Raw genomic sequence first — 13784 nt, 5'->3', positions numbered from 1 at the left:
ACTATTTCTACAGCACCAGAAATAACGACGAAGGCGATGACAACCGCAAGAGGAATTTTAACTACAGCATTGACTCCAGGTAACAGATTACCCTTCATAGTTGTCCTGGTAGTTCATGGTGGCAGAGATGTAAATGATGGAGGGTGGAGGGAACTGAGTGGGCATTGGACCTTGGTTCCCCTGAGATGGTTAGGCACAGCGTGGCTGTCAATATGGAGCAATGGCTGGGTACTCAGAGTTGGATGGAATAGTGGTGGAACTATTATGGCATAGCTGGAGGAGAAAATAGGATGACAATATTCATGGTGTCTCTGGTCGAGTTGTAGAAGAAGGGACTGATGGAGGTCAGTGCAAAGAAAAACACATTATCCTTACAACAATAAAAGGATGTTAGTGCTTTTCTGGCCAGAAAGTGTTACGCTGCAGCTCTGGTGCTGAGCTCCCTGCCCTTTTTGCTTTTCTGAACAGGTTCACTAGCCCTTTTTTCCTAGCGAGTACTGACGTAAGGTCTGGCAGCTCTGCTCAATGCACCCTGAAGACCATACACCTCTCAGGGAGGATGAGTGCCTGGAAGGCAGTCCATGTTTCCCATGCCCTGTTAGCTGTTTATCCGACGGGGTGGTGGCACGTCTGCGAGTTTAAACCCTCCAGTGCATGGTGAAGTAGGTGGGGGATCAGAGCTACCCCATCCCTGAGGGAAGCAATGGAGGAAAGGGTAAGTCAGAGACTCCCCCCTCTGGATCATCCAGTGATGAAAGGGTGAGACCTGTGCCCCACGAGCACTCACATAGCCTCTCTGCTTCAGAGCTCATCATAAAGACATGCATATGAGGGAAAGCATTTGGAAGAAAAGGTCTGTGTTCCCGCATGGGGCACATACATTGCAAGTCCACGCATGAATTGGATTGTTATAAGCAGGAAATATTAGAAGCCATATTCAAGGTTTTCGATTGAAAATAACACCAACATTTGACTAGGAACTGTGGATGAAGAGCCTGAATTTAGTAGCATTGCAGGTCCTGCCGAGCCAGACAGAAATGCTTTAAAACTCAAGATTGTCTAATGACTAGGTACACTTTAAGAATAAACAGGTGCTTTTTCTGTATGGCTTCCACACATGATGACGAATTCCATGCTCTCTATTCCCCAAGAAAGACAGGGCCACAATGAGTCAAGACAGCAGAACAATGTTGGTGCAAATGTGATGGTCTGGAATGCCTGGTTTATTCACAGGTAATTTTCATCACTTGTAGTCCTACTCTTTCTCGTTCCAGTATTTACTTGTGAAGGATTCTGCCCTACCCAGCATCAATCCCCAACTCCAACCAAAACTTCCACAGATTTTTGGCTCATCCCAAGCCCGAGCTAAACTAGACTCCAGATATTCTAGTTTTAGCATCGAGGATGGCAGCATGTGCATACTTTGGCAAGTAAAATCCTTGGCTGTCTACCTGGATTCCTCTCTCGGTGCAGAGGCACATGTCAACCAGATGACAAAAAACAGCCAATACTACCTTAGGCTGCCCAGGCACATAAAACCTTTTATTTCAGAAGAAAAATGTATCACCATAGCCCAAGCTATTATTTTGTCGAGGCTCGACTATTGTAATGCCCTCCTAATGGGTGCTAATAAAGGGTGTCTTGACAAACTCCAGGTCCAGTAGCACGATGCTGTACGCATTATAAAAGTGGTTTCTCGGAGAGACCACATCTCTACTCTTAGTAGGGCTATACATTCGCTATTCAATTTCAAATTTGAATTCAAATTCAAGGCACTTACGTTAGTTCATAAGTGCCTCCAAGGTAAAGCCCCGACATATTTGAGGGACAGACTGGTCATTTATGACCCAAAGAGGACTTTACTTTCGAGCAACACTATGCTGCCCTAGATTTAGGTGGATAGATGGTCTAGGTAGGTCTTTTTCTAACTCCCTGGCTTTGGAGTTGCGGCAGGAAGCTGATCTGCTCTCATTCCGCAAAGCCGTGAAAACTTTGCTGTTCAGCTGAAGGGCGTTTTACTATAGGGCCTTCTGAGACATCTGCATTGTCCTGTCGTGGATGTTTGTACTGCTGTATTTTTGTGCACCCTGATGCCTGCAGGTTTCGGCAGGTTAGAAATAAATAAATACATTTAAAAATACAGGTGGACACAAACATGTCTTTCGTGGGCCGCCACAACTTGCGGGTGATCACCTTGAATGCCCACTTGATCAGGCACCATTCTAAGGAGGATGAAAAGATCTGCTCCCCAGATCAGCCTGAGAAGTCACTACCCCTTGGATGTGGACTGCCCTCACATCTAGGAGATTGGCCTCTGCTCTGAGACCCAGCTTTCTTGCAATTTTCTCCAAAGGACTGGACTCCCCCCCCCCCTCCTCCCGGTGAATGACATACACTAGGGCTGAAGTGTTGTCGGTCCTGAATGAGAATGGAGAGTGACTGAATCATTGGAATGAAGTGCAATAATGCGGATAAATATCCTCCAACTCCCTGAAATTCAAGACATTGGGCCTCAATCTGAGTTTGGCGGTCCGGTAAAAAAGTGCTGGTATCCGTGGATGCCGGCACTTTACCGGACCGCTCGACTACGGGTTTGCCACGGGGGGTACCTGGCTTACTTCCAGCTAAAAGCTGGAGGTAAGCCAGGTGCCCTACCGGCCCAAAAGGGCACCATTATCCGCTCAGGGAGTCCTATGGGACTCCATTAATGGGGATTTACACCGTCCCGCCGGCATTCATAATCCGGCAGCAAATCTGCCTGACCGAGTGCCAGTAAAGGTAAGTATCAAATGCAGGTATCCTGGTGGCTGTACCGCCAGCATACCACATACTCGGAATGAGGCCCATTGGCTGTTCTGTCTGAGTGCAGAGTCGCTTGTAGAATGAGGGCCCTAAAAGGTCCTCCAGTCCTTCCTGCTGCCATCTGTCATAATGACTATTTTCGGAGGAGAGACCATGGGAAACCCCTTTACAAGGTTTGATGGATCCAACCACCACTGCAATTGCCTTGGAACATTCTCTGACATGGGGACCTGAGCATTGAGGTCCAGAAAACCAGGAATCACCCATCTGTACAAGTGAAAAAGAAGGGGCCGTAGATGTAGGCTTACCCAAAGGGTGACTAAAATTGTTGATTCCATCAGACCCTAGACTCTCAGCTACAACCAGGCTGCAGCCTAGGGACAAATGCACACTTGCTTCGCAACCTACCTGAGCTACATCGTCCGGTCCTTCCGGTGGCGTGCTCTACCTATCACCATGAGAAACATATTGCTGATGAAGTGTAACCTCTCAAACTGGATCAATCTTGATTTTTTCCGATTGATCAGGATCTCAAAGTCTGTCAACAGCTTGCAAGTCCTTTTCACACTCTTCTCCACCACCAGACAGGGTGAGCTCTGAATCAGCCAATCATCCAGGTACGGGTATACGAGTGTCCGCTCCTTGTGCAGGAGACCCACCAGAGATGCTAGCACATTGGTGAAAACTTTCAGAGCAGAGTGTAGCCTGAAAGGCAGCACACAGCAGTCAAAGTGGTCCTGCCCCACTGTGAACCTCATAAATTGGAATGATTTGGAGATAGGCATTGAGGCGGTCCAAAGAAGCCAACCAATTTGCATGAGCCACCAGGTGGCTAATTCTCTGCAAGGTTTCCATCTTGAAGGTGAACTTCCGAAGGAATTGAATAACTCCCTTCAGGTTGATGTGAAGCCAAAAACCCCACGAAACTTGTGGGACCAAGAAGACAATGGAGTAACGGCCACAGCCGTGCTGATTCGTGGGGACCCTCATGATGGTCTACTTGAGAATCAGAGCCTGAATTTCTATTTGAAAGGCTGCTTGCTTCAACATGCTTCTCTGTTAAGGAGTTACTACCTTTTCTCTCGGTGGACCCAAAAACTCCAAACAGTATCCTTGCTGAAAAATGTCCGACACCTGTGAGATGAAGGCCCTTGTTTCCTAAGCCTGAGCAAACAGCAAAGGCCTCGCCCCTACTCGAGGGACCCTGACACAGTCAGGAGTGATGCTGCTTGGTAGGAGTGGCCTCATGCCTGGAGATCGGAGGCCTACTATGCTACACCTTGAAGACAGACTTACCACCACCCACCATAGACAGGTAGCGAGGCCTAGCAGAGGTTTCCTCCCTCGTCTTTTGAGCATGATAGCGAGAGCCTCTTCTGATGGTTCCTGCATGTTTATTTTGCTTGTGAACATGTTCCATCTCCAATTCATCTTTGAAAGGTTTTTCTCTTCCCAAACGGGGAGACCAAGCACCTCGGTTTTATGAACAATATCAGTCTTCCGGTCCCTTACATGCATGAAAAGTGCAGTACCTATGCACTCCTGACCGAATCCTAAGCCAAGTCAGAGAGCAACTCGGCTTGCACATGCATTCCCCCAATTAAACTGGAGCAATTAGTCCCTTCTCCATTTTATCATTAAGTGTCTGAAAGTCTTTCAACAGGAATTTAGCTGTGCATGAGATATATGTCCCTTCTCGCAAGGATAGTTCATTCCAAGATTTCCCAGCCCGTTCCTTGACAGCCCCAACTACAACAAGTGTTCAGGCTAAGCAGTGAACAAAGTAAATAATGCCCTTTAGAATCACTGTATGCAAAGGAATTGTGTGTGAATTTCGTAGAAAACTCCAGCATATCCAGTAGCCCTCCCCTGCCAGCATTGTTACCCCTTTCAGTAACTTTCTGCTTCTCAATTCACACATTCGTATCCCATAGGCTGAATGAAGTTCCGCGTTGAGAGGGGTTTGCCAACCCTAGGAAGCAGAAAAGAGCACTACGCCACCAGGGAATTGATTTTGGGGGTGTCCCTCCAAGCCAAGCAGGCCCCCACCAAAAAAAAGGGGGGAACAATGTTTTGCCTTCCCTGGGGGCAGATGGGTGCTGTTTTGCCCCATTTGCCTCCAAGGAAGGCAAAATAAAATAAAAAAATATTCGGGGCAGACTTGAGGGCATTAGGGGGCTAGACCCATGCCTGTGGGCCAGCCCTCCTCAACACCACCCCACCCCCAAGGCGGGGCAGATCCTTTTTGCTTCCCTGGGGGGGGGGGGCAAAGTGAGGGTCTGGCATAATTTTTCCACCCTTGGGAAGCAGAAAGGAGCACTAGACCACTACAGAATTGATTTTGGCGGTGCCCCCCAGGTCAAACTGTCCCCCCACCCCCCAAACAATGATATTGTGGCTTCTTTGGGAGCAAATGGGTGCAGTTTGCACCCATTTGCCCCCAAGGAAGGCAAAACAGTCCACTACATTGTTAGTGAAAGACTTGGGGGCATCAGGGGGCTGGCCCAGTCCCTAGGGCCAGTCCTCTCAGGAATCGCCCCACAGAGGGGCACCTCCTTTCTGGGCCCAATTTGTCCAGCCCTGGGAAGCAGAAAGGAGCACTTGGCCACCAGGGAAAGGATTTTGGGGGTGGGGCGGTTTGGCCTGTTTCCCGTCGCAGCACCGCTGGCCTTCCTGTATCTCTGGCCGAGCCACGTTGGAACTTTTCCCTCCGGGGAGGGGCAGGGAGCCTGCTGTGTCGCCCCATGACCGCCGATGGGCCGGGGCGGTCGACACACATGCAAGGCAGATGCCCAAGCCCGGGGGAAGCTCCCCTGGCCTTCCTAGATGTCTGACCGGATTGCGTTACAGCTCTTCCCTTCCGGGAAGGATTGGGACCTTGCCGGGGCTCCCTGGGACTGTTGCTGGACTTGGGGATGGTCAACCTACATGGGAGACAGGCGCCCAAGCCCAGCGGCAGCACCCCTGCTGTCCTGGAGCTTTGGCCATGCTGTGTTACATCTTTTCCCTCCTGGGAGGGACGGGGACCCTGCCGGGTCGTCCGATGACCCACGTGCAAGGCAGACTCCCAAGGCTGGGTGCAGCACCCCCAGCTGCCCTAGAGCTCTGGCCATGCCGCGTTACAGTTTTTGCCTTCGGAGAGGGATTGGGACCCTGCAGCAGCTCCCTGAAACCTCCTGTGGACTTGGGGATGGTCGACTCACATGGGAGACAGGTGTCCAAGGCTGGGGACATCACCCCCGACCGTCCTGGATCTCTGGCCGAGCCACGTTGGAACTTTTCCCTCTTAGGAGGGGTGGGGAGCCCGCCGGGTCACCCCATGGCCGCCGATGGGCCGGTGGCGTTCGACACACGTGCGATGCAGATGCCCAAGGCCGGGGGCAGCACCCCTGATATTCCTAGAGGTCTGACTGGGATGTGTTTCAGCTCTTCCCTCCAGGGAAGGATTGGGACCTTTCTGGGGCTCCCTGGGACTGTTGCTGGACTTGGGGACGGTCAAATCACATGGGAGACAGGCGCTCAAGCCCAGCGGCAGCACCCCCCGGCCGTCCTGGTTCTCTTGCCATGCCACGTTACAGCTTTTCCCTTCTGGGAGGGATGGGGACCCTGCTGGGTCGTCCGTTGACCGCTTCTGAGGTGGGGGGCGGTTTACTCATGTGCGAGGCAGACTCCCAAGGTTGGGTGCAGCAACCCCGGCCGTCCTAGAGCTCTGGCCATGCCGCGTTATAGCTTCTCCCTCCGGGGAGGGATGGGGACCCTGCTGGGGTTCCCTGAAACTGCAGCTGGACTTGGGGATGGTTGACCCAAATGGAAGACAGGCGATTAAGGCTCAGGACATCACCCCCGGCTGTTCTGGAGTTGTGGCAGGGCTGCGTTACAACTGTTCCCTCAGAGGAAGGATGGGACTGCTGCTGGACTTGGGGATGGTCAACCCACATGAGACAGTCTCCCTTGTTGGTCGACGTCCCCAAGTTTAGCGGCAGTTCCAGGAAGCCCCGGCAGGGTCCCTGTCCCTTCCCAGAGGGAAAAGCTGTAACACAGCCCAGCCAAAGCTCTTGGATGGTCGGGGGTGATGGCCCCGGCCTTGGGCGCCTGTCTCCCTTTTGGACGACCGTCCCCAATTTCAGCAGCAGTCCCAAGGAGCCCCGGGAGATTCTCCATCCCTCTCTGGTGGGAAAACCTGTAACGCAAGGCAGCCAGAGCTCTGGGACGGCCGGGGGTGCTGTCTGCGAGCTTGGGCGTCTGCCTCCCTTGTTGGTTGACCATCCCCAAGTTCAGCAGCGGTCCCAGGGAGTCCCAGCATGGTCTCCATCCCTCCCTGGAGGGAAAACCTGTAACGCAGGGCAGCCAGAACTCTAGGATGGTCAGGGGTGATCTCCCGTTGTTGCTGGCATGTTTCGGTGGTTTCCTGGTGGCAAATATTGTGATTTCTTTCTCCACTTTTTGTAGTTTGCCGGGCCTTCTTGGTAATAAATTCTAGGGCGATTGGCGAAAGTCAGACTTCTTTAGATTCCCCTGGGTATCTTCTTTTCAGAAATGTATGGGGTTCCCCGTTTTTCTTGGTGTCTGGGACACCCCAGGCCCAAATGTTTGGGTTGTCCACAACACCAAATAGCATAAGAATTTCCTCTGCCTAGGCCCTTTGGTGTACCAGTCGTTTAGCCTTTTCCCTTTGTGCCCAGGTAAGTGCACCGACACATGTGAGATACCGTTTTCGTTGGGACACCTGTGGGAACATGGGAAGGTAGGACATGTGTTGTTGATGGTGAGTTTCAGTGTTTTCCTGGTGGTAAATGTCTGAAGATTGTGATTTTTTAAACCACTTTTTGCAGTTTGCCAGGCCTCCTGGGTAATACATTCTAGGGTGATTGGGGAAAGTCAGATCTCTTTGGATTCCCCTGGGTGTCTTCTTTTCAGAAATGTATGGAGTTCCCCGTTTTCCTTGGTGGTTGCTACAACCCAGGCCCAAATCTTTGGGTTTTCCACAACACCAAATAAGCATTTCCTCTTCCTAGGCCTTTTCGTGTACCAGTGGTTTAGCCTTTTCCCTTTGCGCCCATCTAAGTGCACCGGCATATGTGAGGTACCATTTTTGTAGGGAACGTGGGAGGTAGGACATGGTTGTTGCTGGCATGTTTCGGTGGTTTCCTGGTGGCAAATGTCTGGAAATTTTGTTTTTTGCCACTTTTTGGAGTTTGCCAGGCCTTGTGGGTAATACATTCTAGGGCGACTGGCGGAAGTTAGACCTCTTTGGATTCCCACTGGGCGTCTTCTTTTCAGAAATGCAAACCAGAAATGCACCCCAGGCCCAAATCTGTGGGTTGTCCAGACGGCCCAAACCAGTATTCCCCAGGGCGCCTGATGTACCAGTGGTTTAGCCTATTCCCGTTGCGCCCCGGTCAGTGCACTGACACATGTGAGGTACCGTTTCCATCGGGACACCGGTGGAAACGTGGGAAGGTAGGACATTTACTGTTTTCTCTTGGTTTTCATAACGTTTTCACGCATTTACTACTGCACTTTGTTACACGGCCCTTTCATTTCCCAAATGTGACCGACATTTAGTCGCTGCTTTAGGTATACTGCGCTTTTGTAACCTGCACAACTCACCTATCCTTCAAAAGGTCTGTCTGTGCTCTTTCAAAAGAATTATGCTTGCCATTCTTCACCACATTCGTTTTCCTTATTTTCAAATGCTAAGTACGTCTGTTTAGTCAGTCAGCATAAAGATTCTGTGTACCATGGCTCAGTTTTAGACTCGTGGTATTGCCTGTTTTGTGAAACATTACCAAAAATGTGTGATTTCCTAACTAGATGAGTTGGGTGAATATAGCTGTGCATTGCTTTTATCAATATTGACAGAAGCCATGACGTTTCCAGTCCAAACATGTCCAGCACATACTTTTTGTTCACTCACTTTTCACATTTTACACCTTTCACAAATTTTAGAATTTTTAGGTACATAGTTGTTGCTTGACCTGCGCTAATCACCCCTTCCTGAACTTAGAATTTTGTCTACCTTTCAGAAATGTATGCCTTTCTGGGTTCCCATCGAGCTTTCCTACCCTCCCCTTCCATTCCTTTCGAGCAGGTCCTATTAAAAAAAGGGGAAAAATCGCCTACCTCCCACAAAAATGATTGTAACCTTATAGAAAAATGTTTTTTGTTTCCACTCAACCTGTGCTTGAAAGGCCAGAAAATGGAGGATTCAGAACTTCAAACCATTTGTTCCTAGCTCTTACAAGAAAAAAAAACACAGGCTTCTTATATACACTTCACCGCACCCAATAGATTCTGGACAAGTTAGGCTCCAAATGAAGTGTGAGCAAAATGGCACTCCAGCAATTTAAAAGGGAGGGAAAGACAAAGGTTATGCAGAAATTTTGCAGCACCAACAAGTTATTTAAACAGGGCAATATAGAAAAAGGAACTACAGTGAGAAAATCAAATTCAAGGAACCTGGCCCAAAGTCAATGGAACAGAGTCTTTGCTCAAGATCACACAGTTCAGGGTAGTTTGCGGTTAAGTCTTTGCGAAGAGTTCAGAACGAAGTTGGTCAGACGAAAAGTTACTTTAAAGAATGGAGAAGGAGAAGCCCTCGGATTGGCGAAAGGTTTCACACGCTTTCACCGCGGCTGGCGGAAACAAACAACTGGATTTGAACAGTACCTTAAATGAAGAAGAAGGCTGTAGCTGAGGCAGACGTTCCTGGCAGATCCTGCAGGCTCACGGTTCCTGAAGCGACTGTCGGACTGATATGAAGTAGGAAGACTGGAGGGTCCTGCACTGCTCAGGGAATAAACCAGCAGCAGAGCAAAGCAACAAATAAAAGGTACGCTCCTTAAAAAGCAAGCAGGGTCCATCCCTCCTGGCTATCCGGTTCACTGTAGCTCTGTACAGCAAATTCGACCAGAGGAGGGAGGCCTGGCGAGCAGTTTGGCTAACTGGTTGTTCCCACCAGCTCAAGAGGAGAAGATTCCTTGCAGATCTTCCCTGTCGTTGGAGTATGAAGAGTCGGACCTGCAGCAGGGCTTCACCTGGCGGTTCAGTCGCTGTAGGGGTCCTCTTTTGTCAGCTCCTCTTCGGTTCTCTCGTTCTAGTGGCGACTCTGAATTCCAAACCCAAGAGACCTGCTTTTTATGCAGTTTTTCCCCATTTGCACAGCCTGGCTGTCAATCAAACATCAGGGTGGCTGTCCCGCCGGGACAGTCACCTCAGCCAATCATGCTAGAGTGCGACATGGGTCTCCAAGGAGACCCTGTGCAGGGAGTCTCAAACCCCTCCCTCACATCCTGTCCCCCTCAGACATTCAGGCGCCTAAGGAGGGCTTCTGTGCAGAAGCCCGCGAAAGGACGGTGAACAAAGGAATCAACCCCAGTTTGGCGCACAGAGAAAGAGACGAGAAAGACTTTTACGAAAAGAAATGGCGACTAAACCCAGTCGGTACCATAAAAAAATCTATATGGACCAGCAGGTTTAAGTTTGAGGCTACTAAGATAGCCCAAAACACTACCAGGGCTATTTAAGATAACCACAATAGGAAATATAGGGTAGTTACCACTGCCACCAGCCAAGTCTTAATGAAAAGGGAACGAAACAATGTTCCATGAGAAACAGACAAAAAGGGATAACTATTAACCCTTTCCAGAACTCTATGTAAGATAGTTTGTACTGGGTCCGTGAGATTAAAAAGACTAATAAAGTCAATGGCAACTTTCCATGTTTCTAGGAGACAGTAGACAGTCCCAGAAAAATGGAGTTGGATTGGGAAGTCTGAAAAAGACAACCCTGTGTCACTGCACTGAAGGTGCAGTGTAACACATAGTAAAAAGATGATGCCCATGGAGTAGGTGAGGCTCCACAGTCTATGAACACAAAAATGTTAAACACACACAGCAAAACACATGGAAGAGTGGGAAAAAAAGGTGCACACTCTTACCAGGTGAAAAAAATAAATCCTAGAAATCCAGCAAAGCTGCTGAGGGACTCAGTAGGTAAGGGAAATTAGTCATTCTGGAGAATTCTCCCTAATACTCTCCCCCCAGACTAAGGGACAGGAGGATTTAATCCTCTCCTGAATGAATCTCTACCTCTAGTCGGTTAAAAACATCCTAGAGAGACCATCAGTATTTTGGTGGTGACATTCTGCTCTGTGTTCAATGGTGAAATCAAACCATTGCAGGCAGATTGACCATCTTAGACGTTTTGGGTTCTCCCCTTTCATTTGCATTAACCATCTCAAGGGTTGGTGGTCTGTTTCAATCACAAAAGTAGATCCATACAAGTATGGTCTAAACTTCTTCAAAGACCACACAATGGCAAAACATTCACGCTCTATGGTTGCCCACATTGTTTCTGGTTCCTTCAGTTTCCTACTGATGAAGCAAATGGGGTGCTCCCTACCTTTCTCATCCAGTTGACTAAGGACTGCACTTATACCTGTATTGGATGCATCTGTCTGCACAAGGAAAGGTTGGTGGTAATCAGGAGCTCTTAGGACTGGAACTTGACAATCGGCTTTCTTCAGGTTTTCAAAGGCTTGAGTGCACTTCTCGTTCCATCTAACACTTTTAGGGAATTTTGGAGAGGAGATCACATTCAAGGGAGAAGCTATGGTCCCATAGTTCTCTATGAAATTCCCGTAGTACCGAGTGAGACCCAGGAAGGCTCTCACTTGGGTTTGAGTAGTAGGGGTGGCCCAGTTTTGTACAGCTTGTACTTTGCTAGGCAATGGCCTTATTTCACCTCCTCCTACCTCATGACCAAGGTAGACCACTTTGCTCTGACCAATTTAACGTTTGCTTGCCTTTATGGTCCAATAGGCCTGCTCAAGAGCCTGCAAAACATATCCTAAGTGATCAATATATTCTTTCCATGTAGGGCTGAACACTGCAATGTCATCCAAGTATGCCATGCAGACGTCCTCCATCCCATTCAGAACTTTATTGACCATTCTTTGGAATGTAGCAGGTGCACTCTTTAGTCCAAAAGGCATAACCTTAAACTGGTAGAGGCCTGCTGGGGTTGGGAATGCAGTTTCCTCCTTTGCATGGTCTGTCAGGGCTATTTGCCAATAGCCTGACGTCAGATCAAATGTAATAAGGTATTTGGCTGAACCAAGTCTATCCACCAGTTCATCTGTCCTTGGCAAAGGATGGGCATCAGTCTTAGTTACTGCATTTAGAGCTCTATAGTCCACACAGAATCTCAACTCATTGGATCCTGCCTTTGGTACTAGAACAACGGGACTAGACCATGGACCTGTAGATGGCTCTATAACCCCGAGATCAAGAATCTTGTTGATCTCTCCTTTGATGTGGGATCTCACTTGTTCTGACATTCTGTAACCTCTGCTTTTCACAGGTAGACAGTCACCAGTGAGAATATCATGCTGTCCCCAAGGGGTCAGGCCTGGTGAAAGTGAAAACAGGGAGGCAAACTGATTTAACATAATTTTGCACTCCTCCTGTTGTTCAGGTGTCAGTTGAGAAAAGAGATTGACTCCTTCTATTTCCTCCTCCAAAGGTTGGCCTCTGAGGAGGTCAGGTAGAGGTTCTTTTTTATTTTTTTTTTAATTTTATTGGTTTAAAACACAAACCTTTAAAATGTTACACAAAAGACAAATCAACAAATCCCCAATCCACATCACACACTTTCTTTACCACACCACCCCATCTTCATAGGCCGAATCATTTAAACGATCCTGGTCATCCTATTTACGACTCACTTCCTATTTTTCTTGCCAAGCCTTTAGCTTTTCTTCAATACATGCTAAAAAAGATGTCAAGGGCAATATTAGCTTCGTATCGGTGCCATTCCACATTCACCCCCACCAGTCATCCGCATCCAGCGCCGGATGGTCTTCATTCCAGCGTGCCAAGTGGACAGTTCGTTCATCCCTCAATTTTGGGCAAAACAAAACCAGATGTTTAAGTTATTCCGATCCGCTCTTACAGAATCTGCACCAGAGATTTATGTCTGCATTACACGCCCAATGACTGGACTGATCCTTGCTTTGTAGAGCGTTTAAACGAAACAACAGAAACAGTCTCCGCGCTCCAGGATTCGGAAATCGCAGCTGGTAATTTTGTAGCACATTAAATCCTCTAGACTCAGCCGGGGAATTTCGCATAGCTCTGGCGGCAGATCTCTCATTACATGTTACTTCCCAATCTGTTAGCCAAATCTTGGTTTTTGCAGCTAAGGAGTTTGTTTGGAGTGTTTCCACACTGATATCATATTCCAGCAGTAGATCTTTACAACGTTTTACCCACAAGGAAGCAATATCACTTCCATCGGATGGTACATTGTGTAATACACGAAATTGCAAAATTCCCTCTTCAGGTCTGGTTTTTCGATATAGTGCCAGCAAATTCCAACTAATCCGTGAGTGCAAAGAGATCAAAGCCAGTTCATATCTTATACACGCAGTTGAAATACCTGGAGGAAGACTTAAGGCTTTGGTCCAGAACACATGTTCTAACGAAGACCAATGGTTATATGAACATCCCAATGCATTCTCTGCACCGAATGTTAGTATTGGTGCAACTTTCAGTTCGTAAAAATTTCTCAAAGGTTCCAAGGAGAATTTACCAAACTTTTTATGCAGAATTAGTGTCTGGTTTGCAAGTTGACCGCATTTCCTTTTTGAATCATGCACCCAGGGAGCGTCGCAAATGCTGGCATTTAATGTCATACCCAGATACTTTACACTGTTTGTAATGCGAAGCGTCTCGGGACCCAACCTCCATGCGAACTTCAGGCCTTTTGCCTTTTGTTTGTTCCTCATGTTGTGCATCACCAGAATTTCGCTCTTAGCTATGTTGATTTTCAGGTTGTTCATAGCCACATACTCCTGGACTGCTTCCAATTTTCTTTGTAACCCAATCGGGGTTACGTCTAAAATAACTAAATCATCAGCGTATAGAATCCAACTTATCTTGGAAAGGTGGAGCATAGGTGGAAAAGACCGCACCGCATTT

General features: G+C 48.2%; 1 protein-coding gene across 25 annotated transcripts in view; it reads left to right on the top strand.

Moving 5' to 3' along the window:
- Positions 1–13784, top strand: part of LOC138503201 (mucin-2-like) — a 1598433-nt gene that overhangs the window by 870534 nt on the left and 714115 nt on the right. For 23 of the 25 annotated variants that reach the window (XM_069622774.1, XM_069622776.1, XM_069622767.1 and 20 more), the window contains one exon: positions 14–79. The exons of the other annotated variants lie outside the window; for them this stretch is intronic. In XM_069622774.1, coding sequence (XP_069478875.1) covers positions 14–79 — 66 coding nt within the window. The remainder of the gene's footprint in view (positions 1–13; positions 80–13784) is intronic. 25 annotated transcript variants of the gene reach the window in all.

This window comes from Ambystoma mexicanum, chromosome 11 (assembly GCF_040938575.1).
Source record: "Ambystoma mexicanum isolate Mex_15411 chromosome 11, UKY_AmexF1_1, whole genome shotgun sequence".
Lineage (NCBI taxonomy): Eukaryota > Metazoa > Chordata > Amphibia > Caudata > Ambystomatidae > Ambystoma > Ambystoma mexicanum.
This window is presented reverse-complemented; position numbering and strand designations above follow the sequence as displayed.